The sequence below is a fragment of the Sciurus vulgaris genome, assembly GCF_902686455.1.
Source record: "Sciurus vulgaris genome assembly, chromosome: 2".
NCBI classification, from domain to species: domain Eukaryota; kingdom Metazoa; phylum Chordata; class Mammalia; order Rodentia; family Sciuridae; genus Sciurus; species Sciurus vulgaris.
This window is the reverse complement of record NC_136462.1, coordinates 28,577,186-28,603,210: the sequence shown is the minus strand read 5'-3', so window position 1 is coordinate 28,603,210 and position 26,025 is coordinate 28,577,186. Positions and strand designations below refer to the sequence as shown.

The 26,025-nt window shown below is 38.8% G+C and overlaps 1 protein-coding gene across 18 annotated transcripts in view; it reads left to right on the top strand.

Annotated features, from left to right (window-relative positions):
• Positions 1–26,025, top strand: part of TTLL5 (tubulin tyrosine ligase like 5) — a 270,061-nt gene that overhangs the window by 4,759 nt on the left and 239,277 nt on the right. For 17 of the 18 annotated variants that reach the window (XR_013762165.1, XM_079129213.1, XM_079129214.1 and 14 more), the window contains exons 3-6: positions 1,649–1,755; positions 13,219–13,301; positions 14,577–14,683; positions 25,320–25,450. Coding sequence is in view for 17 of the 18 variants with exons in the window: in XM_079129213.1 (XP_078985339.1) it covers positions 1,649–1,755; positions 13,219–13,301; positions 14,577–14,683; positions 25,320–25,450 (428 nt within the window). In the remaining variant the exon portion in view is untranslated. Of the gene's footprint in view, positions 1–1,648; positions 1,756–10,045; positions 10,139–13,218; positions 13,302–14,576; positions 14,684–25,319; positions 25,451–26,025 lie in introns of those variants that run through there. The other variant, XM_079129212.1, reaches the window with a different exon arrangement.

The window sequence follows — 26,025 nt, the reverse complement described above, 5'->3', positions numbered from 1 at the left end:
TGGAAAAATTATAGTTGGAAGAGATCATAGGAATCATCTGACCCCATACCCATATCTTATAGGTATTTAAGATTAAAAAGCAAACAAACCACACGAACTCGTCCTTGCTTAAAAAAAAAAAATGGACCCTATAAACACCATTTCTCACAGACAAGTACCATCACCCAAGTCTAAGAACAAGAACAGTCAGCATCCATATTCCATTTCTAGAACAGGAAATAAACTAGATATGGTGTTCTTTGCTGTTTTCACTAAATAGCTGAGGGCAGCTCAACCCAAGTCTACAAGCTGCTGAAACCTCGAAGATTAGTAGCCTGGTACCTGTGCATTCAGAGTGTAGGACTTCTAAAACTTGGACTGGGAGGATATGTCTTGGCCCTGAAATTTGTGATACAGTTTTTGTTAAGGGGTGTGATCATGTGAGTTTTAAGAATAGAGTGTTGGCTAAATGAGTCTTATTCTATGTAAGGAATTGATTTGTTTAAATTCCCAAGGAGTTGAGTTCAGGTGTTCAATATGCAGAACTTCACTGAGATACGATTTTTCAGCAATAGGGCATTAAGAACCAGAGACACTGGGTTCAAAGACCTATATATGTAAGCAGCTGTATGACCTTGGGCAAGTTACTGGACCTTGGAGACACTTTTTCTACTTCATAGTGTGGGCAAGAGGAGTAAGTGAGACAACCTGAAAGTTTGTAGTTTAATCACTGGCACAGAGGAGGGATTCAGTTCCTTTAATATTTGCCGCCTTCCTTCCTCCAAAATTCCCCAAAGAATTTCTTAATCCATGAGTAAATATCCATCTGTCTAAGATGATTAAATTGAGCTTTCCTGAGAATAGGGAAAGAGAAAAAAAAGCCTATGATTTTATACTGGAGGAAAATATATATTGTTCCATTCACTCTGTTTGTTTTAAAATATGATTTTAATTGGGATACTTTTTAAATTTAGACTTCCTAGCCTGAAATTTTAGGATGAGTCATCAAATTGGCTTAAAAAGGGACTATAGAGTATTAAAGGGGTATATAAATTATTGGGGATATATCAGTTATGATTTCTTGTATGTGCAAGGAATTACAATATAACTCCAATTGTCTTAAAGAAGACAGGGGATTTATAACTCATATTTAAGCAAGGTTTGATTTTGCAGCTCTGACTTTATCACCCAGGCCTCACTGATTTCCTTTACTGACAGCTCTGGGCTGTCCCCTCAGTATCACAAAATGACCATTGCAGTGCCAGACTTCTCATTCTTATCTGCTCTTCAAAAGAGAAGCCATCCCCTGTAGTTACTACAGAAGAGAGAGGAAGCATTGCTTTCTCAGGGGGTCTGGGAACATGTCTCCTTCCTCTCGTGGCTATAATTGGTTTATGTGCCCACCTTTCATTCATCTTTGTGATTGCACTTTAACTGAATGCTCACATTCCCTGATTGGCTGAAACTAATCAAGGTTCACCTCTCCTCAAGGGTCAATCTTTAAAATCCTGGCTAAGAATTGGAGATGAGTGATTTTCCACAGGATATTTGGGGTTCTTATTCTAGAAGGAAGGGGGAAGTTGCCAAGCAACAAACCCTAGCAGTTTGCTTAAATAGTTAATTCAGATTTTGAGCTGAAAATTATTGAAGGCTTTTGTTATGGTTATAGGGATCATCCATGTATCATGTGGACTGGAGGCTGCAGGAGAATTCCAGTTTTGGTATTCCATGCTGAGGCTATTCTGACAAAGGACAACAATATTCGAGTAATTGGAGGTAGGTATAACCTCGTCCACAGGGAGCAGAGCTGGTCAACTTTCCTCACAACTTTGGAAAATATTAGTATGACATATGGATAGAGAAAAGGCCTTGGCCATGAGAAAAATCTATTGTTCCTTGAAAGAGTTCTTAGAATTTCTTAAATTATTTTCTGCATGACTTTTCTTTGAATTTTTTTCAGAAATATGCATGCATGTTTGTGTGTGTGTGTGTGTGTGTTTGTGATAAATTACATGTGACGGAATTTGCCATTTTAACCATTCTAGGGTGCACATTTCATTGGCATTTAGTACATTCTCAGTGTCGTGCACCATCACCATTGTCTAGTTTCAAGACCTCCTCGTCCAGAAGTAAGGTAGAGCTCAGTGGTAGAGTGCTTGCCTAGCATGGGAAGGCCCTGGGTTTAATCCCCCAGCTCTGCAAAAGATAAAACAAAACAAAAATAAAAAAGAAGTTAAAGCCCACACACATTAAGCAGTCACTTTCCATGCCACTGGTCCCTAGAAACTTCTAACCTACTTTCTGTCTCTATGGATTTGCCTACTCTAGCTATTTCATAGGCATGGAATCGTACAATATGTGGCCTTCTGTGTCTGGTTCTTTCACTTAGCATGTTGTCAGGGTCTATCCATGTTGGAGCATGTATCAGTCCTTCATTCCTTTTCATGACGGTAGTATTCCTTTGAATGAATATACCAATTTCACTTTTCCATTTATCAGTTGATAGATATTTGTGGTGAATAGTGCTGCTATGAAGGTTTTGGACAAGTTTTTGTTCGGGTACCTATTTTCAATTCTTTTGAGTATGAGTCAGAAATGAATTATTAGATATTCTCTCTTCCTCTCTCTCTCTCTCTTTTTTTTTTTTTTTTTTTTTTTGGTGGTAGTCGGGGTCAAACCTAGGGGCAGTCTATCATTCTGACCCCTTTCCTTTGGAGACAGGGTCTCACTAAGTTGCTGAGTCTGGTCTTGAACTTGGTATCCTGCCTCAGCTTCCTGAGAAACAGGGATCAGGTGTGAACCCCTGCGCCCAGCCTCTGTTGAACTTATTAAGAAGTTGTCAAACTTCCACAGCAGCTGCTTCATTTTACATTTTCACCAACACTGCAATTGGGTTCCAATTTTTCTACATTCTCACTGACATTTGCTATTTTCTGTTTTATAGATTATAGTCATCTGGTGGGTATGAAGAGATATTATGGTTTGGATTTGCATTTCCCTAATGACTAATGACAATGAGGCATCTTTTTGTGTGTTTTCACGTGCTTGGCCATTTGTATGCCTTCTTTGGAGAAATGTCTTTTCAAGGTCTTTGTCCAGTTTTTAAATTGGAATTGTTGGATTGTATGAGTTCTTTATACATTCTGGATATTAGATCCTTATCAGATACATGATTTATAAATTTTTTCCTATTCTGTGGATTGTTCTTGCACACTTTTTATTCTGTAGTTTATTCTTTCATGAGCAAAGTGTTTTTTATAGCAATTTTTAAATTCTAATTGGTTATACATGGCAGTAGAATGCGTTTGGACACATTGTACACAAATGGAGCATAAAAAATTACTTTGCTGACTTCCAGTTGATCTGTCTTTTCCTTTTGCTGTTTATGCTCTTGGTGTCATTATCTGAGAAACCATTGCCTGACCCCGGGTCTTGATTACTAGGTATCTTTCTAAGAATTTTATAGTTTAAGCTAAATCGTCTTTGATTCACTTTGAGTTATTTTTTTAAAACTGTGTTTTGTGAAGATCCACCTCCCTCCGTTCGTTTGTGTGTGGATGTGCAGTTTTCCCTGCATGGTTAGTTGAGGAGTCTGTTCTTTCCCCATTGAATAGTTGTGGCGCCGTCATCAAAAGTCAATTGGCCATAGATTTATGGATGTATTTCTAGACTCTTTATATGCCATCGTTCTGTGCATTTATCCCTATTCCAGTACCGTCCCGTTGTGGTTGCTATTCCTTTTTATTAAGTTTTGAAGTAGGGAAGTTCGAGGCCTTGAATATTTTTCTTCTTTTTTAGGATTATTTTGGCCATTCAGGGTCCCTTGCAATTCCATAAGAATTTTAGGATCAGCCTTATCTCTGCAGAATTGGCTATTGGGATGTTTGTGGAGAGTACATTGAAGCTGTAAATCACTAAGCTGTGCTGAATCCTTGGGTTAGACTATTTTCAGAGGTTCTCACAGTATGGATAAGGACTGTCATTTGGTGTAGTAGAGAGTCCATACTTGAGTTCTCAATAAATGGCATTTACTAGCTATGAGTCTTGGGCAAGTCACTTAAACTCTGAATTAGTTTCATTATTAGTTAAATGGGATAACTTGCAGGCATTGTGAGGATCAAATGGGATTGCTTAATGTCTGGCACATAGTAGGCACTCAGAACTTGTGCTGCTCATTCTACTTGATAATAGAATCTGCTCTACTTTTAAATGACTTTAAGGTCTGCAGCTACCCCATGATAATCCAGGGATAGTTCAGAGAACTGTGAACCTACTTTTGGGATTTGAATCTTCCTCCTCCCCTAGGGTCCTTCTGTTCTAATCCCCTCGGTAAGTTGCTAGGTTACCATTTAAAGAGACATGGCTCATTCTTGTTCTCTGAAGCCTGAGTAACTAACTGAAGCTTCTGCTAAGGAGCTCCCTCTGAATGTAATTCAAGCCCAAATGTCTAAGGTGGGAAGAAACAACAGAACTTAATAATCCCTACAGTACATGCTTTCTTTGGTTTCCTGTCACATAAAATAATCTATGTATCCCATGACAGTAAGCAGAACCTTCTTTTTTAAAATACCCATCATTTATTGGAAAATTGTATCCATGAATTTTGTCATCCTCCTATTCAAGCAATTACTATTTTCTGCAATTTATAAATCTTTACTTTTTTTTTTCTTTACACATTCCCATGGTTAAAGGAAAAAAGACACAAAACTTTTCACAAATTCTTTTTTCTTTTAAATTTTCTCTACCTTTCCTAGTTCCTTGCGGTTTAATAATTTTTTTCACCTTTTCTGAAAAGGACATTTTGAATGACTTATTTGCTTCTTTAGTTTTCTGAATTGTACACTTTTGGTCTTTAACTTTTCCCCCTTTCTCTGTCTCTTAACTACCTGACACAGAACATAGATTTGCTCAGATCTTAAGCCTATAACTAAATCCTTTGAGAAGTTATCTGGGGCATTAGTTACCTTCTGTTGATTTCATAATGTTAGGTGCCAACTTCATTTTCTTTATCTATTAAATATTTATTGAAATCACTGTTAATAATTTGGTATAATATGATTTCTCATGCTTTATTTGTGAAATATTCTAAGAACATGACTCCTTCCTTAATATAACCTTTTTTTTCCAAATTGTATATACTTCAGACATGTAATTACGATTGCATTTAAGAGGCAACAGAGGTATTTTTAACTTAAAGTAAGCTTTTTATAGAACAAAGCATCTTTTTATAATTTGTCTCTGTGTCTATTTAATAAGTTTGCATTTTATAGATTAGCAATAGAAGTATGATAGAAGCTATGTAATTTTAAATCTGAAAGTTGAAATTAATAATGTTTTATTTAACCCAATATATCCAAATATTATTCCCATATTTACTCAAAGTAAAAATCATTAATAAGATATTTTATTGCTAGTATGTATTTTGCATTTAGAGTACATCTTAATTTGGTACAAAATTTTCATTGTAAATATTTGACCTATGTTTACATTTCATAAAGATTATAGTTGAAAAAGTAAATTAATATAGTCAGGTTGTTTCAAAGATGTTTTCTAATAGTTGTTTTCTTTTTTGGGTGCTGGGACTGGACCAGGGTTTTGTGCATGTACTTTATTATGTACTTTACTACTGTGCTACACCTCCAGACCCTGTTTTCTAAGAACTTAATTGAGTATCAGTTTTTAAATTTAAATTTTAATTAAGGTTAAATAAAATAAAAATTTCTGGTCCTCTGTCAAACTAGTCACATTTCTATACTCATTAACCACATATGGCTAGTGCCTACTATAATGGATAACTAGGTATAGACTTACTTTTCCGATACTGGGGCACAGCTATACTACGTATGTTGTCACTTAAGAGGTTATACTTATATTCTGAAAGTCCAGTTTCAGTTTGATCTTCATTCTGGTTCCCATACAGTTTTTATCTAAATCCTTTAGGTACCTTGACTACTCCCTAGGTTCTTCTGTGCTGACAACTGGATTATTGGTTCCTTGTTTTTATTTGCTTTGCTAAATCAATCCTGAAACTTGCCACGGGACCTAGCACTGCAGGTTGCCTCCTGAGGCACATACAAGTGGTTGGGGAAGAGGAAATTCTACAGTCCCATGGTAGAATTGATGTGGTTCTTGTTCAGAGGTCAGAAACAGGATTATTAGTAATTTGCTCATGATGGAGGAGGACCATGCCCTGTCTCTTGTTTTTATGTGGGATAAGGTAGTTCTTCCTTGGGCAGTTGGGTAGTTTCAGTTTGTACTTGAAATAATTCAGTTGGCCCTTGCCATGATATTTGTAGGGTTCTCTAGAGACATAGAAACAGTAGAACATGGTGAGGGATGAAGGGGAAGGAGAAGGGATTTAATATGGTTATTGGTACATACAATTATGGAAAGCGAAAAGCTCTATGATCGTCTATCTGTGAGCTGGACATCCAGGATAGCTGGTGATACAGTTTGAAGGCCTGAAAGGTAAAGAGCCAAGTGTGTAGATCCCAGAGTGAGTCTGAGGCCAGAGAACCAGGAGTGAAGGGCAGGGAAGATCTTTGTCTCGGCTCAGGCAGGCTGAGAGCAGAGCAGATTGAACCACCTTTACGTTGGGTTTGTGCCCTCAGTGGATTACACAATGCCTGTACACGCTGGGGAGGGAAGTCTGCTTTGCTCAGCAAATTCAAATGCTAATCTCTTAGGAAGACACCCTCACAGACATACCTGGAAATAATGTTTAGGCATATATTGGAACTTCCTGTGGCTCAGTCAAAATGAAATATAAAATTAGCCATCATACGAAGGTTACCAGGTTTCTCAAGAAAAGCTAAGAAATCTAGATTTTATATGAATTCTTCCAGTTTTCAAAGGTTATTAACTAATTATTAATTCAATTTTATTTAAAGCCACATTAAGCGATAAACAGACTGTATATGCAATCTGGGTCTCTTAGGTCACTATTTTATAACCTCTGTTGATATATTACTAACCACCTTTGGACACAGAGGGCTGTTGACACAGAACATGAATGTGAATTAAAAATCCCCAGCAATGGTTGCCTCCTATCATTCCACCCTTTCTTCTTGCACTCTCCTTTTGGAGTATGTTCGTCTTATCTGGGTTGGGTTATGGTTAAGTGGTATGGGTTAGTTAGGTGGTTGGTCACTGCATAGTACTTACATACTATAAGAATCAGGTCTGCCACTGAGTATAGTAGAGCTTGCATTTTTCTTCTATATTGGGATGAATGGATGAAAGAATATTAATGGCATTTAACTTTTTATTTGCTATGTAAAATATGTAATTTACTATGTTTGACACTGTACGTCAATAGCTATTTTAATATATATTTACTTTTACTATATAAAAATAACTTTTACTATGTAGCAATAACTGTTCTAAAACTTTACATGTATCCTATGAAGCAAATACTGTTGTCATCAATTCTGTTTTATAGGGAGGAAATTAAATGTAGAAAAACTAAGTAACTTGTAGAATATTACAGGCAGGAAGTTGCAGAACCAGATTTGAATCCTGGCAGTTTGGCCATAGACATATGCTTTCTCTTGTTATTCCCCCTTCTCTCCCTTCCCAGTCCCCTTTTTTCCCCACACTTACCTTCCCCATGACCTGGCACTGTGGCAGGCATTGCAGAACACCCACAGAATCGGGGCCATTCCTAGCCTCCAGCAGGAGCCATGTAGTTGATGGTGCTTTGGCGTTTACATGTGCCAAAATGGAGATGTTAGTAATCATGTTAAAATGAAAGGACCTGATTTTCTTTCATTTTTCTAAAGATTTTATTTAGAAAAATTGCAAATCTTCAGACAAGCAGGTTCACCAACTAGGAACAGTTTGCCATGCTAGCAAAATGAACCATTTGAGACCCGCATGGTAATGCATGCCTGTAATCCCAGCAACCTGGGAGGCTGAGGCAGGAGGATCGTGAGTTCAAAGCCAGTCTCAGCAACTCATTGAGGCTCTTAAGAAACCCAGTGAAACTCTGACTCTAAGTAAAATATTAAAAGGGCTAGGGATGTGGCTCAGTGGTTAAGTGTCCCTAAATTCAATCCTTGGTACCAAAAAAAACGAACCATTTGCGAATTACTCTGACATGGCCTCAGACATTCCTCAGTAGGTATCTCCTGAGAACAAGGCATCTTCTGTAGAGGAACAGTAATCTGTCATTGGTAAACTACCATTCTTTACTATCCAGTCCCTATGCATATTCACATTGCTTCAGTTTTGTCCTTTGTAGCTTTTGTTTTGTTTTTCTGTCCAGGATCCGATCAGAGATTACATTTAGTTGTTGTATTTCTTTGATCTACTTTAATCTACAGCCATTTTCCAGACTTCTTCTGTGTGTATTTCATGAAATTGACCTTTTAAAATATTCTAGGCCAGTTATTTTACAGACATCCTGAAGTTTGATTGTTACCCTTTTCTGACTGTTGCCCTGTTAGGTTCAGATTTTTAAAAATGTACAGGAATGTCATTTAATGAAGTTGTATCCTTCTCACTGTTAGAAGCATGTGGTGTTACGCTTTTGCATCATTGGTGATGGCAGGTTCGAGCATTTGGTTAAGATAGCGTTGTCAGATTGTTTGTATTAAAGGTGTGTTGTCCCTTTGTTACAGGCACTCTCTCTAGTGATATTTTGTGAGTTACTGATTCCCCAGTAGTCTCTTACCTGTTGGGATCCATTGATTCTTGTTTGAATCCCTTACTCTTACGGTTTTTATCAACGGGTAATTTTCCATTTCGATCTTTCTTTCTCCATTTATTAGCTTGATTTTTGGTAAATAAGAGCTTTCCCTTTTGAGGTTGGCAGAATAATAGACCTCCAAATATGTCCACTTCCTAATTCCCAGAATCTGTGGATATGGTACTTTATTTGGCACAGGGCAATTGAGGTTGTAGAAGGAATTAAGATTCTTAATCAGATGATCCTAAAATAAGGAGATTATCCAAGAGGGCCCTGTGTAATCTCAGGAGTTCTTTAAAGTGGAAGAGAGAAGCAGAGGAGTCAGAGAGGTGTGATGTGAGAAGGCCCGCCATTGCTGTATTTGAAGATGGAGGAAGAGGGTTACAAGTTGGGAATGGAGAACCTAGAAATGAAATTATCCAGGGAATATCTGTGGAGGACTCTCTGTCTAATGGAGTGAATCCATGCACAAAAGACCTACAATGTTGTTTAGAATGTTATAAAAGAAAATACACTGCCAGATTGGACTGAAAGAGAGGCCAAGGATGAGATGAAAAAAGGCCGTTGGACCACCATAATTCTGTAGGCAAGAAGCAAGATGACAAAATTACTTAGCTGCAAAAATGTGCTAACTTTTATGGAAAAGAAAAGATAAATCCAAGAGTGGAGCCTCAACTCTAGACCTGTGAATCATGAACATTATTCTGAGGTCTTCAAATTTGTTGGTGTCTACCTGGCTAGATTTTCAAATTATTGAGAACTGTGATTCCTTATTTTTCCATTCACTTTTTTTTTTTTTTTTTTGGTGGTGCCCAAGAATTGAACCTGGGGTGCTATGTCCCCAGCACTTTTTATTTTTATTTATTGTTTAAAATTTTTTTTCTGTTCAAATACTAAGGATTAAATTAGGGATGCTTAACTGTGAGTTACATTCCCCAGTCATTTTTTTTTTTTTTTTTTTTTGGTACTGGGGATTGAACTCAAGGCACTCAACCACTGAGCCACATCCCCAGCCCTATTTTGTATTTTATTTAGAAACAGAGTCTCACTGAGTTGCTTAGTGCCTTGCTTTTACTGAGACTGGCTTTGAACTCTTGATCCTCCTGCCTCAGCCTCCTGAGCTGCTGGGATTACAGGCATACACCACTGCACCTGGCTACATTCCCCAGTCCTTTTTATTTTTTATTTTGAGATAGCATCTCACCAAGTTACCCAGGCTGACCTTGAACTTTGGGAACCTCCTGCCTTCATCCCCTTAGGAGCTGAGTTTGCAGATGTTCAAATACTAAGGCACCATTGTGCCCAATAGTTTACTCCTATTTTGAACAAGAATATCTGTAGCTGGTGTTCTGTGCTGTACCACCATTGTATTTGGGTGCAAATAACTTGTTCCTATTTTTCAGGTCCACAAGATGGAGAACAGTTCTGCCCCAGGTTGAATCATACCCAGTCTCAGCTATACTTATTTAGGTGATGAAATTTGAACATTTTGAGGTGATAAATTTAGATGAGATTTTAGACTTTGGGTTGACAGGATGTTAGGATAGGGTGAATGTCTTTTGCATGTGAGAAAGGTGTGAATCTTTGGGGTCCAGAAGGTAAACCATGAATTTCCCCCTACCCAGGATGTTCATGTCCTAACCCCTGGAACCTGTGAATATATTACCTTACATGGCAAAGGGGAGTTGCTAATCAGATGACCTTAAGATAAGGAAATTATCCTGAATTGTCCAAGTATGCCCCCATAATGACAAGGGCTCTTCAGCATGGAGGAAGGAGGTAGAAGAGGTGAGCGACATGATGTGAGAAAGACCAGACCTGCCGTTGTTGCCTTGGAAGTAGAAGAGGAGACCATAAGCCACAAAGGATGGAAGGGGGCGGCCACCAGAAGCTGGAAAGGGAAGGAAACAAATGGTGCTCTGAGCTGGCAGAAGGGAACACAGGTGTCTCTTTCTTTAGTGTTAGTCTGTTAAGACCTGTGTTCAACTTTTGACCTCCAGGGCTATGAAATGATATATTTCTGTTCAAGCTGCCAAGTATGGTGATTTGTTATAGCAGCAAAAGAAAACCATTGTGCCTTCTCACTTTCTTATTAGTGTGGATTCATGGATTCTTTTTATAAGTGTGTTATAACCTAACTCTGTTTTTGCATTGCTGTGACCAAAATACCTGACGGGAACAACTTGGAGGAAAAGTTGTTTGGGGCTTACGGTTTAGAGGTCTCAGTCCATACATGGTAGATTCCATTGCCTTGGGCCCAAGATGAGGCATCACATCATGGGAAAGGGCCTGGGGGAGGAAAACTATGCAGCTCATGATGGAGTCAGGAGAGAAGGGAGAAGGAGCAGTAGGGAAGATGAAGCTTCTAGGACGTGCCTCAGTCCCCCAATGACCCACTTCCTCCAGCCATACCCCACCTACCTACAGTTGCTCCCAGCCAGTTCATTCAAACTAGGATGGACTGATTAGATTATGGCTGTCCCAGCCCAAATGCTTCACCTCTAAGCGTTCCTACATTAAGAGGCCCTTTGCTGGGGGGTGGGGAGGTCACCTCACATCCAAATGATAAGTCTGTCACTTTAGACTTTTATGTGAAATTGTCTCAACTCTGGTCACTGGGAGCCCTTTCAAGCTCTCCAAGGCAGGTTCCCAATCAATTTTTGAGCATTTCTCTCAGTTTTGAAAAGTAAGCTGTTGCAGGCCCATCTTGTGCTTTCCTTCCCCAACTTGGAATCAGAGCATGTTTCGGTAAGCTGTGCTCTGACCTGCTAGCCCGTTCTGGGTGAAGTGAACACAAATCACTGCACTGGTTTTCTTATGCTGTAAAGACAACATTAACAGGGATGGATCATCGGGCAGTCTGTGACTGGGCTTTGGAAACTTGCTACGGGAAGTCCAGAGTGTCGGCTTGTTCATGCCAGTCTTTCTGTATCTGCTTGGCATGGACCTCCTGCCAGGGCTGGGCAAGGAGCAGAAAGGATTTATGAGTATTTTCATCTAAATTTATAAAACGAAATGATCATCTTTGACTATAGAGGCTGAATATTATTCTAGAATCTATGTCTGTACTATATGCATTCAGAAATTGTTCAGTATGCATTCCTTTAAAAACATTGTCCTGTAGAATTCTTGACTGACTTTCCCAGTTTGTAGTTGCACATAGAAAGAGAGTGAATTCAGTAGTCCAGAGGAAATGTTAGTCTTTGAGGATATATCAAAACCCCACGTGATCATAGACTGTCCTTCCAGATGGGGTTTATAAGCCCAGATGCTTGCAGGGATCTGGCAGGAAATACACATGAGTGAAGCAGGCAGGGTCCTGTGCCGAGCAGGGAGAGTGGGCCGGTCCTGAAAGGGCAACTGTGTCACCAGCTTCTAACCTCTGGCCTAAGACATGCTGGTAATCCGCTTCATTGGACTCAGGGCCATCAGGAGCAGGATTCTTAGTCTTTGGGTACAGCAGGCCCTTTGGCAGTCTGGAGACACCTAAGCACCTCCTCTCAGGATAATGTTTTTATTTATTTATTTTAGAACTTTTTTGCAGTACTGAGGATCGGATCTAGGAACTTGAGAATGCTAGGCAAGCATTCTACCACTGAGCTATATCCCCCACAGCCCTCAGATAACTTTTTTTCCCCCGTGGTTCAGTAGGTATTTATTGTGTGATTTATAGGTACAATTAGCACTCTTTTAACTATGACTCAGGATAACAACCATGAATAAGACATAGTTTCTTCAGTTAAGTAGATTACAGTCATACATTGACTTTATGTGGTGATTGGAATTCTTTTTTAAAATTTATTCTTATTAGTTATACATAACTGAATGTATTTTGACATATACAACAGATGAATGGATAAACAAAATGTGGTATATATACATAATGGAATACTACTCAGTCATACAGAGAAATGAAATTATGGCATTTGCCAATAAGTGGATGGAACTGGAGACTGTCATGATGAGTGAAATAAGCCAATCCCAAAAAACCAAAGGACAATGTTTTTAAGTCGATTAAAAAAGTATAAACAATTATAGAGGAAATCAGTTGTGTTGAAATATAATAATGAAAATATTTTAAAACATTTGTTGTATGTATGCTTTTTTTAATCAGTACATTGAATAGCACACTCTAGTGGAAGGTTTGTTCACTTCTGTAATTCATAAATACCGTAATGACAATGAGTAATATTTTGAGGTAACTGTAACAATTGTGAAGGAGTTTTAGAATACCTGATGCCTGTTGGTGGTAGGGTCACAGGTATTGTCAATACTATCTGCTTTGCTGCCCGTGTTCCTCATGAAGGCATTGCTAAATTTCAACTACAAACTGGCAAAAACAAAGATGGACGTTTCCCCCATATCAAGTTAGTGAATCCCGAAGAGTCTCAGGGTAAGGACCTCTGATCCCAGATACTTTCATTGTTTTTAATAGTAGTTTTAAGAGTAGAAATACAGTGTTATTGAATGTAGTTAAGCAAGCCACCATCTTACAGTTTGTTTTTACAGTTAATATTCAGTTTTCTGAACTTGACTTTGTTTTTCTTTAGAACGTTATCATTTGTCTTATAAGATTGTGCGAACGGACAGTCGCCTGGTACGCAGCATTCTGACAGCCCATGGATTTCATGAAGTAAGCTCAATTTTACTACCTCACCTGGTCTGCTCAAAAGCTGAAAATTCTAGCCACCCAAGCTTACCATTTACCAGAGCTAGCTCTGAAAAGTACTTGGTTCTCATGCTTAGTGATGACAGTAGAACTTGGATTGAATTTCTGAGTGGTTTTATCAGTTTCTTCTTGTAATACCTGGAAAACAGGTATTTCACAGCATTTTTTTTTTCTTATTATGTTCTTAGGCTTCAACTAGAGGCAGAGCTGCCCATAAGAAATTGTCTGTTACCCAGTTAAGGTTCTTTCATTGCAAGCAACAGAAATAGACTCTGTGTATCTTAACCCAAAGGAATTTTTAGGAAAGGTATGCACAGGGTGGCTAGTGGAATCAGAAGAAAAGCCAAAATCCAAGTCTTTGGAAAGAGTGAGACCAGGGCAGCCTTGGAGATCTAGGGTCAGGAATCTTCAGTTCCTCAGGGACTGGCCATGAAAGTCTTTGTACCTTTTCTGAAGGTAGAATTATTGATCTGGCTTGGTTCACAAATCTACTACCTTGGGGAGAGAGTTTGTGGGTTATTGGCAGGTCCTTTGAAATGTAAGTTATTCCTCCAAAGAAAAATGGGAAAATTAGGATGTCATCAAAAAGGACAGGTGAAAGTGCTCAATGGACTTCCACTGTAGATACTTGGAGAATATTGATGGAAGTCTGATTGATTGCTAGCTCCTTTTTCTAGGTTGAGATATTATTCTAGGTTGGGGACATTGTGATACCCATTTATATATTCAGTCTTGTTGCTCTTTTATCACCAGTGTTGTCATGGTCCTATTGCATAAGAGGCACTGAGTTCTTAATTATTTAATGAATGGACATAGGAATTTTAATGAGTGAATGAATGAAGTCTAAGTTGGTTTACTATTGTAAGGTTTTAGTTCTGATCAACACTTTATACCCAGGATCTGCAAAGACATAAGGAAAGTCTGAGAAAGGAGTTTTGGGTTTGAGCCCTACTCTCAGACTTTGATATGCCAAAGGATGATGAGATAGCATCAACTTCTGTAGAGGTTTTAATATATTCTATTTTGTGCATCTAGGATTTTCCCAATTCTCCCATTCTTTAAATATAATTATCTTGTGTTTTATGATACTCTTTTTTTCTCATTAAACTCACATTCTAATTGGGTCACCTTGTGAATTCACTGTGGATGAAAATCACTATGACTTTCCTACCATTGCTCTTCCTAGAAAGGATTCTTCCTGATTTTTATTTTTCCCTCTGTGTTTCTGTCTGCCCACAGGTTCATCCAAGCAGCACTGACTATAACTTGATGTGGACAGGATCCCACCTGAAGCCCTTCTTACTTCGCACCCTCTCTGAAGCACAAAAGGTTAATCACTTTCCCAGGTAATGCTCCTGTAGCTGCTTTGTTGCATTTAGAGGTAGTTGACATTGGAATATGTGGCTGGCAGAGAGTTACATTCTTTGAGGCAAAAAAAAAAAAAAGAAGCAATTGACAGATCATTTTGTGATTTTTCGGACATATAATTAATAAGAAATTCAAGTAATTATTATTACTATAGAAAGCTCTTGCCAGTTGCATTCGTTAAGGCAGCCTCCAGGTTTGGTGTTGCCTGCCTCTAATCCCATTGACTTGGGAGGCTGAGGCAGGAGGATCACAAGTTTGAGGCCAGCCCCATCCAACTTAGTAAGATCCTGAGTAACTGTGAGATCCTAAAAATAAAAAAAAAAAAAAGAGCTAGAGATGGAGCTCAGTGGCAAAGCATCCCTGGGTTCAATCCCTAGTACCAAAAAAAAAAAAAAAATGGGAAATCTGGCATAGGATAGCAGTCTGTTTATGTCCCTGGGCAGGTACAGACACTTTTCAAGGGCTGTGGAGGCATAGATGGTTTTAAATAAGAAGGTTTCTTGTTCTCTTTCCTAAAATTGATCAGGTGCTGCTGCTGCTGCTGCTTCTTCTTCTTCTTCTCCTTTCCTCCCCCTCCCCCTCCCCCCTCCTCCTCCCTTTCTTCTTCGATAACCCATTTTATAAACTTACATCATGGTAGTGAGCTTGTGAACCAGGAAGCAGAGAGAGAGAGAGAAAGCAAGTGAGCAGATTGAGCTTCTTGAAAGCACCTGTGGTGGGTGGATTCTCATATCTCACCTCCCCTTCCCCTTTTATAAAAGAATGGTTCATCTAGTATCTTAATATGATGCATTGTCCATAGGTGTAAAAATGTCCAGGCTTCCAAACAAAGGTACAGAATAATTAATGTCTAATTCTAGTAAGAGCATGACAAATTCTTCTTGCATGATGTGGTTTCCATTTCTTTGCTTTTAACAAAATTGAAAGATGATGTTATCTAGTTGTCAACTGATAGATCATTAAATAATTTTTAAGGACAGATCATTTTGTGATTTTTTTGGACATATAATTAGTAAGAAATTCAAGTAATTATTATTACTATAGAAAGCTCTTGCCAGTTGCATTCGTTAAGGCAGCCTCCAGAGACAGTATTATTCCCTTGTGGCTAGAAGCATAGGTTCTATAACCACCTATGTGGGTCCAGATCTCAGCTCTGCCAAGTGACCTTAGGCAAGTGGGCTTTCTGGGCATCAGTTTCCTCACTGGTAAAAAGTAGGTGCTAATGGTAGGCACATACTGTTGTGAGGATTTAATATATCAAGATGTAAAGTGTTTATAGTGGTGCCTGCCGCCTAGTTGTGTCCTCTGGGTTAACTGTATTCATGTGAACAAAGTTTCTTAATGTGTACATCTGTGAGAAGGAAAGGAAAAGAAAATTGATGCTGCAACCCTAACTTATTCTAGCAGCGTTCATGGAGAGATATGTGGCCTAATGATGATCTAATGAAGAGATGCAAATCTAATAAAAGATTTTTTATTTGGTCAGTGGTTACATTTTACTTTATCTCCAGGGCTTGTACCCCAAATAAAACCAGTTTTATTTTCAGTTACTTTATGTGCTTTTCTCCTCATTTTCATGAAACGAAGCTGTTTCTTGGTTTTTCAGTTCTATTATTGTGCACGCAATGTGTGTAAATATTGGCCTGTACTCTCTTTCTTGTCAGATGGTTTCTTCATACTCTTGGATAATTGTGTGTCTTCAGAGTAAGTTACATTTTTATTTTATGTCTGAACTTCATTGACAGAAAATAATTTAAACCTTAAATTTTCTTCCTTGGTGCTTGGATTTGGTTTTCTAAATGTGTGACTGCATGCTTGAAGTAAAGCAGATGCATCTATTTAAAAAAGGTATTTAAACAGTATTTAAAATAGTCCATGCTAGAGTCTGCATTCCTAATTCATTTTAGTAGTATATTATTTATTTTAGTAGTTTTTGAAGTATTGCTGTACTTATATAGAAATTGCATCTTGATTTGGACTCAGTAATAATAAAGTCCAACCTGTATTTTCCTTGACTACTCTTTGAATGCATTAATAATTCATTTTCTCATTGCAGTAATTTTGTGATTTCTGCTATATCCTTCCTGTTTCAATCCAAATTCTTGTAACTCGTGTTCAAGAGAAATTCAAACACTTTAATATTAACAATAATATTGTGAACTTTCTTAATAAAACTTTACAACTCTAATTTTAGACTTCCAGAAAAGTTGCCAATATAATATGAAGAGTTACTATGTTTCTTTAACCTCATTCCCTTGTGTTAATATCTGGCGTAACAGTAGTGTAACTATCAAAACTAAGAAATTAACATTAGTATGGTATTATTTCACCACTTTTTCTAGTCCTGTTCTTTTTCTGTTCAAGGATCTTACATTAGCTTATTGTTGTCATGTATTCTTGACTTCCTCACAATTTATGACAATCCCTAAATGTTTCATCGTTTTCCTATAGATTTCTGTTTTTATTATATCTTGGGGATGGTACCCAAGTCTAAACACAGAATTTATTTATGTTTCATAAATAAACACACAGTCCAAAGTAATTTTATACAGTATTTTAAATCATTTTGAATATGGTCAGGGGATGTAACTCAGTAATAGAGCGCTTGCCTAGCATGTGCATGGCCTTGGGTTTGATCCCCAGCACCCTAAGTAATAATAATGATGATGATGATGATACCAATAAACTTTGTGTATGAGCCATGTAAGGAAAAATGCAGCTCAGCTCGGGACCCGCGGCAGTTCCAGCCCCTCAGATGGAACTGGTACTCCATATGCCCGGTCTCAGTTGCGGCTCAACAATAGCTCCCAGAAAAATCCAGGACGGACACAGGGCTTCACACAAGAGACTTTATTATGCCAAGGAATAGCGCGTCTGCTCCGGGGTAAAAAGAAAGGAAAAGAGAGAGATGGCGTGGACGCTTCTCCCAGATATTGAAATCTCCCGGGCTGGAAGGAACCAATAGCAGAGGAGAATACTTGCAAGCTGGCTGATGAACCAATAGCTAGCTAGCATGTTAGGACATAACGTGGGAAGCAGGAAATGGCCATAGTAGCTTAGGCGGAAATTCCTGTAATGTAAGAGGCAGGCGGAGCACAGATTGACAGGTGGTTGGGAGGCGGGGAGAAATGGCTGCACCTGAAAGGGCGAAGTATCGGTTTTGTATTACAAACCATTTTCATGGTTTGGAATTTTCCACTTGGGTATTAGGTTGGTATTCAAACAATTTCAGATTTTAGAGCATTTTGAATTTTAGATTAAGGAAGCTCAACCTGTAACTGTAAGAACCCAGAAAACCATGCCGGACTTGGGAACTCACATAAGGGAGTTTATTAAACACACAGAGCGTCTCCCTGCAGGGTAAGAGAGAAAATGAGAGGAAAAGAGAAAGGGCGTGTGGGCAGGAGAGAGAGAAATGCAGGAGACAGCATGAAAATGAGGAGGAGAGAGAGAAGCATGAAAGTGAGGAGAGGAGAAGAGAGAGAGAATATGGTGGGGGGCTATTCTTAAGCAGTCGAATTCCCGGGCTAACGGGACCAATAACAGAGAAAGATACTTGTTGGCTGACTGATGAACCAATAGCTAGCTAGGATGTTCACAGACTGACAAGAAGTTGAGAGGTGGGGCAATGACTGCAGCGGAAAGGGCAGGGGAGCAGCTTTATATTATATTACAGTAACATACTTAATTTAGAATTTTCAATATTTAGGACATTTTGGTGAATTGTACACTTCATTACTTTCAGTGATAATCATTACACACACACACACACACACATACTCACACTCACATACATATTTATTGATCCCAAAGAAAGAACTTGGAAAACTAAAGGGAGAGATTCTAGACATTTGCCTCCTTGGAGACAAGCTGAGGTATAATGGAGGCCATGGCGCCTAGAGGCAGGGAAACACCTAGGCTGGCCAGGAGCCCCCTGTGCAGGTGGAGTTCTTCAGATGTTTATGAGGACATTCTTGTGCTTTACAACCAGGGTCGCTCTGCTTTGATCCTCAAAGGTTGGAGATAGGGAGGTGGCCAGCTTCCCCTCTGCATCCCTTCATTATCACATCTCTTTAGAGTTCTTATCTAGGCACTGATTAGTGTTTAACACAAGAAAGCCTTATGATCAAAGGAGATTTTAATTTTAAAATGTATATATTTGCTATAGAGAGTTTGATCTAATGTAAAATACAAGAATTAAATGTGTTCTGTTAGGCTGACTTATCTTTTGTTAGGAATTTAGTGGAAGAATGAAAACTGAGAGATCAGATGCTACCTAATGGGGGAGGGCGGCCTCTGGCATGCCTGAGTGTCCCCTACTCACTGTGCGTGTGACTACATAGCTGTTTTTCACTTTGCTAACATTGTCATGCTGCACCTGTAATTTCTGTCCTTTCCTGTACATAAGTTAACTTAAGGAAAAAGTGTTATTTTAAAAAGTAAAGAGCTGCTGACTAAGCGTTTTCTTTAATCAAGTTTTTAAATTGTTATGGGAGTTATTGAATCCTGATGTTATTTAGATTTCCTCGAATACACTTAAAAGTGTGGTGCTAATAGTTTTACTTTAAAATAATTTACCATTCATCAGTGACTTGGGAACAGTTTAAAATTGGTGATGAGAAATCCCAGATGCTTGACATAACCAGGCAAGAGGATATGATACACAGTTTCCTAACTGTGCAGGAGGCACCAGGCAGAGCATTTGACCACCACCGATATTGGGCATTTGGAGAAGTGCAAGTTTTTTGTTTTTGTTTTTGTTTTCCTTACCCTCTGGTTCTGTTTCTGATTCCTTAATTATAAGAATTACCTGGGATACTTTTAAAAATTTTTTTTTTAAATCTATTTAAATCTATGTATAAATTTTTATTTGTTTTTTTTTTAGGTATACATGACAGTAGAGTCTATTTTGACATATTTATACAAACATGAAGTATATCTTATTCTAATTGGGAATGTGTTGTGGTTGTACACAATGTTGAGATTCACTGTGGTGTATTCACATATGTATGGAAGAAGGTTATGTCAGATTCATTCTGCTGTCTTGGGGTATGTTTTAAGATGGTACATTCTCAGATTCCACTGCAGATCATGGAAATCGTCATCTCCAGAGAAGGTGTGTATTTAAGAATCATCTTCTGGGTACTTCACCCTCCTAGGAAATGGAAACCAATACATCTATATCTTTTAAAAAGCAGTATTGTTAATTTCAGATAAGTTTGGAAATTACTATTGCATACTAAATTAGTGGTGTGGGGCCTCAGAATCACCTGGAGTATTTGTTTGAAGTGCAGAATCCCAGGCTTCATTCTGGTATTTTGAGGCAGGGTCCAGGGTATAGATTTTTAAGGAGTTCTTTTGGTTATTTCATACTGAAATTTGAGTGCCTGTTCTTAGATTTCTGAAGAAGACAAGGGGTAAGAAAAAAAGTATTTGTGATACCTAGGTTTGACTAAGCAGTCTTTGAAATAATTTAGAAAAATTCTGAACTGAGGAATAGATAGGCGTAAGCTTTGTATGGTTATGACAGATTTACTAGATGGTTTTACAGTAGTGGAACAGGCTGGAGATGTGGCTCAGTGGCAGAGCACCTGCCTAGTGTGCATGAGGCCTGGTTTTGATCCCCAGCACTGTGAGGTCCAGGGAAACCACTCTAATGCAGACTTCTGAATTGAGGCTAATGCAAGTGCCTATTTGAAATACTCAAGAATATACCCCCTGGTATAGGTTGTGGTTATCGCTCTGATCAAATCTGTGCTTTTCTTTGTACTTTTACCTCTTATGTATTCATCTCTCAGTGATGTATTTAAGTTCTCAGTGGGGCTTTTAACCTGGAACTTGACTGTACTAAAGATTGTTGTAGTCTAAAATTAAGGTCTGTCTTAGGCCTTATGAGGAGGGATATAGCAGACCCTCGGTACTGGTGGTGATATGAGTTCCATATAGTAAAAAAAAAAGTTGAGTGATTATTGCCATGGCATTAGGTCTGTAAATATGGATTAGGTAGCCACATTCCATTTTCCTGTTTCCTATTTTTTTCTGATATGTTCAACTCTTTTTTTTTTTTTTTCCTAAGAAGAAATTAATGGAACTTCTTAGAAATTCTAGTATTTCAGTGTCTGAATTTTCTCAGTTTGCATCTTTACTTGTAATGAATCCAGAATTTTTTTGTCAGGGTGTATTGCTCAGGTCACATCTATAGACAGCAGTGGCACAATAATTTCTAGAATTCTTTAATTTTGCAAATTGTTGGTTGCTATATTGGTGTTTCCTCATAATCTGAATAAACCATATATTTTTGTACTGTTAGGGAGTTGTGATTCAATTAAAACAAAACACATAGCATTCCTAAAATATTTCATAATGATTTGTAGACGTGAATAGGCATAGATTTTATTGACAAAGCTAGACTTTCTTTTACATATTTGGTTTTTAGAACCTGAGATTTTTGAGTGTTTATCAAAAGTCAAGAATGCAGTCTTTTGCATTCATATTTGAAATCTGTTTTAGAATAGATTTTTATACTCATAGATCAATTTTTAAAAGCCCATTTTGAATAAGGATTATAGACCTAAATATAAGACATAAACTTGCGGGTTTGGTGGCACCCAGCATCTGTAATCCCAGTGACTGGGAAGGCTGAGGCAGGATGATTGTGATTTCAAGGCCAGCCTTAGCAATGTGAAGAGACTCTGTCTCAAAATAAAAAATAAAAAGGACTGGGGATTTGGCTGAGTGGTAAAGTGCTTCTGGGTTCAATCCCTAGTACTCCCACCCCCAAAGTTTTTAAAATATAAACTGTAGAGAGAAAATCTTTATCACTTCGGGTTAGGCAGACTTCTCAGATACAACAATAGAAGCACAACACTTAAAAGAAAAAAAATTGGGTAAATTGAACTTCATTAAAATTAAAAATCTGCTCTTTGAAAAACTCTTCAAATGGAAAAACAAGCCATTGGAGAACATATTTGTAAAACACATGTCTGATAAAGAATTTGTATCCAGAATGTATAATGAATTCTCAAAACTCAGCAGTAAAAGCCAGGCATTGTGACTTAACACCTGTAATCTCAGGGACTTGGGAGTCTGAGGCAGGAGGATCACTTGGTAGAGCAACTTAGCAAGACCCTATCTCAAAAAATAAAAAGTACTGAGGGTGTAGCTCAGTAATGAAGCATCGTGGGGTTCAGTCCACCAGGAATAAGAAAGTAACAAACCATTAATTCTATTTTTCAAAATGGGCAAAAAATTGGAATGGATATTGCAAAGAAGATACATGTATCTTGTTAGTCTAGTCATTGGAATAAAAATTAAACCACGTCAGGTACCAATATATACCTGTTAGAATGGCTAAAAATAAAACTGAAAACCACAAAACCAAGTGCTGGGCAAGACTCGTTGCAACTGGAATACTAACATGTCAGTAGTGGGAATGCAAAATGGTACAGCAACCACTTTGGATAACTGATATTTTGAAATATATTTGATCTAAGTCTTTATTTCCTTTTTAAAAAAATATATAAATATTTGCTCTTGTGAATGGAAACAATACCTTTATTTATTTCTTATGTGGTACTGAGGATGGAACCCAGTGCCTCACATGTGCTAGGCAAGTGCTCTACCACTGAGCCACAACCCCGTCCCTAAGTCTTTATTTCTTGATGTACAATTCCTAAAATCCTTTTTGTATGCTAAAGAATTGACTGGTGACTGGCAGTCCTTTGGTAGCTTCAGGATGGGAACTGGTCATAGGAAGCCCAAGGCATGGTTAGAGTTGAGGAGGTTCAGACTGCTCCTCAATCTCCAGGAAGGGGCAAGGTGCTGGAGGTTAAGTTGATCAATCACCAGTGATTTGGTCAGTCATGGCTATCTAATAAGCTTCCTTTAAGCCCCAAAGGCTGGGCTTCGAGAGCTTTGTTTAGCTGAACAAGAAGGTTCCTAGAGAATGGAATGCTAGGAGAATGGAGGAATGCTCCTTTGCCCATACCTTCCCCGTGTATCTCTCCATCTTTATCCTTTATACGATCCCTTATAAAAAGTAGTAACTGTCCTTCACTGAGCTCTTTGACCCACTCTTGATAAATTAATTAAATTCAAGGAGAGGGGCTTGAGAATCCTCCTCTGTAGACAATCAGAAGCACTGGTAAAACAATCTGGGACTTGCAGCTAGCTCAGAAGTGAGGAGCAGTCTGTGGGACAGGGACCTCAACCTGTGGGATCTGTTGCTCTCTCCAGGTAGATAGAATCAGAATAGAATTGAATTAGCAGACACCCAGCTAGGTCTGCTGTGGGACTACTTGCTGGTCTGTGGGGAAGATCCCCACACATCTGGTATCAGAAGTGTTGGCTGAGTAATCGTATTGAATTAAGAGTGGAGAATAGGAAAAAAACACTTTGGTATTTCCTCTATATCTCAGAGTATGGAAGGAGAGACTGAGCTTGTTTTTCCAGTATCCTCAGAATAACCGTTTGGCAGTTTCTTAGAAAGGTAAACATACTTCTGTGATGATTGTAAAATGTGTCCACGAATTCTTTGACACTGCTGCAAAACGTCGAGCTAAATTTTTCTGTTCTTGAGTGTCAGCTGGACTTGGTGGCTTGCCTCTAATAAATGGAATGTGACAGAAGTGACGGTGTGTCACTTCTGAGACTAGGTCATACGAGACATGACAGCTTTTTTCTTGGATCTCTGGGTCTGGGAGAAGCCAGTGGTCATGTCAGGAAGGCACTCAGCCTTGTGGAAGGACTCACATAGGGAGGAGCCCAGGCCACCTGCCAGCAGCCAGTGCCATACTGTTATCAGAGTTCTAGGCTGAGGCCTGACTCTGGGCATCCCAACAGATCAGATTTAGCCCCCTGCTGCCTGAGAGTCCTCTCAGAGTCATGGTGAAGCAAGAAAGGAATTCATTATTTAGTGGCCACACCAGGAAGAAAAAGGGACCTGTGTCTTAAGCCCTGTCTTAGGGTGCTTCAGGACTATATTGTGGAAGGACAGAATCAGCAGGGTGGTGGGGGGGCAAGGAGTTTGCATAGTTAAGGCGTCTCGGTCACACTGTGGTCTGTTCAGCTTTCTCTGAGGTCAGGCTCCGCAAGATTCTGTTCCCATCATGGAACACCTGGGGGACAGCCTCGGTTCCCATCCTGGGGCAATCGACCTGCAAGATTTGCTGTTCCTGGAATCTTGAAAATACCTTAGTTGTTCTAAGCTTGGTGTCTGTAGCCTTGCAATGGGATGGAGCGGCTAGGTAAATTAACCTTGTATTAACAGATTTTAGACAGATACTTCTTAAATGATAAACATGTCTATGGGCAGATTGGAGCAGGAATCTGATCCAAAGTTGAAGGTAGCAAAGGAGACAGATACAAAATGAAGGCAGAGATGCCAAGATTTTATCAAACTTTTAGTTACTCATTGGACATCTGAAGGCCCAAGTGAAGAGTCATTGCTTTTTAGCAAAAGTAGCCTCTGAGTTCCAGTTCCAGTGCCAGTGAGCCACCTGGGAAGTGGGTCCTTCATCTGCCATCAGGCCTGGTGACTGTGACACTGGACTACTGAGACAGAGCTACCCAACTCTGTCATCCCATATTCCTGTTCCTCAGAAAATGCATATTGTTATTTTAAGCTGCTATGTTTGGGGATTATTATGCAGCAATAGATAGCTAATACAATACATAACTAAACAACTTAGAAGTCTCACTCCTAAAAAAAAAAAGAAAATGCTCACATAAAAACTTCTAAAAACTTATTTGGCACAGTGGCACATGCCTGTAATCCCAGTGACTTGGGAGGCTGAGGCAGGAGAATCACAAGTTTGAGGCCAGCCTCATCAACTTAGCAAGACCTTGTCTCAAAGTAAAGAAACGTAAAGGACTGGAGATGTAGCTGAGTGGTAGAGCACCCCTGGGTTCCAACCAGAGTACTGGGAACAGTTAAGGATACATATCCTTTCAAGACTAGCTTGCCTGTGCTCAGGGAAAGAAGCTGATCTTGAAAGGATATGTAGCATATTTATATGACTTTGTGGAATAGGTGAAAATGCAGTGACAGAAAATATGAGCCCAGAGTCTGGCGACTGAAATGGTTGACTGCAGAGGGACTTGAGGCAATTTTGGGGTATTAGAATTGTTCTATAGCTTGACTTTGGTCATTGTTACCTAATGGTATGTTCGTCCCAACTCAGAATTATATACCACAAAGGGGGAAATTTATTGTACATATGTTATATCTCTTTCCTTCTTTCTTTCTTTTTGTTGTACTGGCGATTGAGCCCAGAGCCTCACACATGCTAGGCAAATGCTCTACCACTCAGTTAACATCCCCAGACCTTATTCTTGAGACAGGGTTTAAGTTGCCCAGGCTGGTCTCAGACTTGTGACTTCCTGCCTCAGCTTACGAGGTAGCTGGGATTACAGATGTGTGCCACCTCATCTGGCCATAAATTTTATCTTAATGAATAAATCTGATCAATAAAATTCATTTAATGACAATGATAATACACCTTTTGGTTAACAAATAGATTTGGGACATATCTGTAGTAACACTCCAGGACCATGAATTATTAACTCTTCAGAATGAACATAGGCAAACCTCTGAGTTTCTTTTCTGGCTTTTAGGTCTTATGAACTAACACGGAAGGACCGACTGTACAAAAACATCATTCGAATGCAGCATACGCATGGATTCAAGGCTTTCCACATCCTCCCTCAGACCTTCCTCCTGCCAGCTGAGTACGCGGAATTCTGTAGTAAGTGCTTGACTGAGAATGCCCAGCGCCAGCACCTGAACTTGGGGCACATTTACCCCAGAGACACCTCATGATATCAACCAATTGGGGCTTTTTGAGTCTTTAAAGGATTTAGTTCTCTAGTAAAACAGTTGCAGAGATAACTTTAAAACTAGTTTTATTCTGACTGTGCACCTGTACATTTATTTTTGGTAAGATGACTGTATTGTGTATGCAAGGACATTTTGGTGTCATAGGTATGCCCTGTCTTGGGACTTTTGCTTGTCTCTTCATCAGTGAGAGTTAGCGTCTGTGTAGACACTTGATACTTCTCCCTGTGAACCACATATGCTTCCTTTTGGGGGTCTCTTTTTCCCTTGCCCTCTAAGAAATGTTCTTACCACCTTGATTTCTGGACTTGTCTGATTTTTTTCTTTGGGGCACAGGTATCATATATCTTTTGATGTTAGGGTTTGGAGGTACCAGTTAGACACACCCTCTCTACTTTGAATTCAGACTAATAAAAAAAAATACACGCGGAAGTCAAATAGGGATCTAAATGTCAGCTGTATTGCTGGTAAAGTGATGTAGGAACG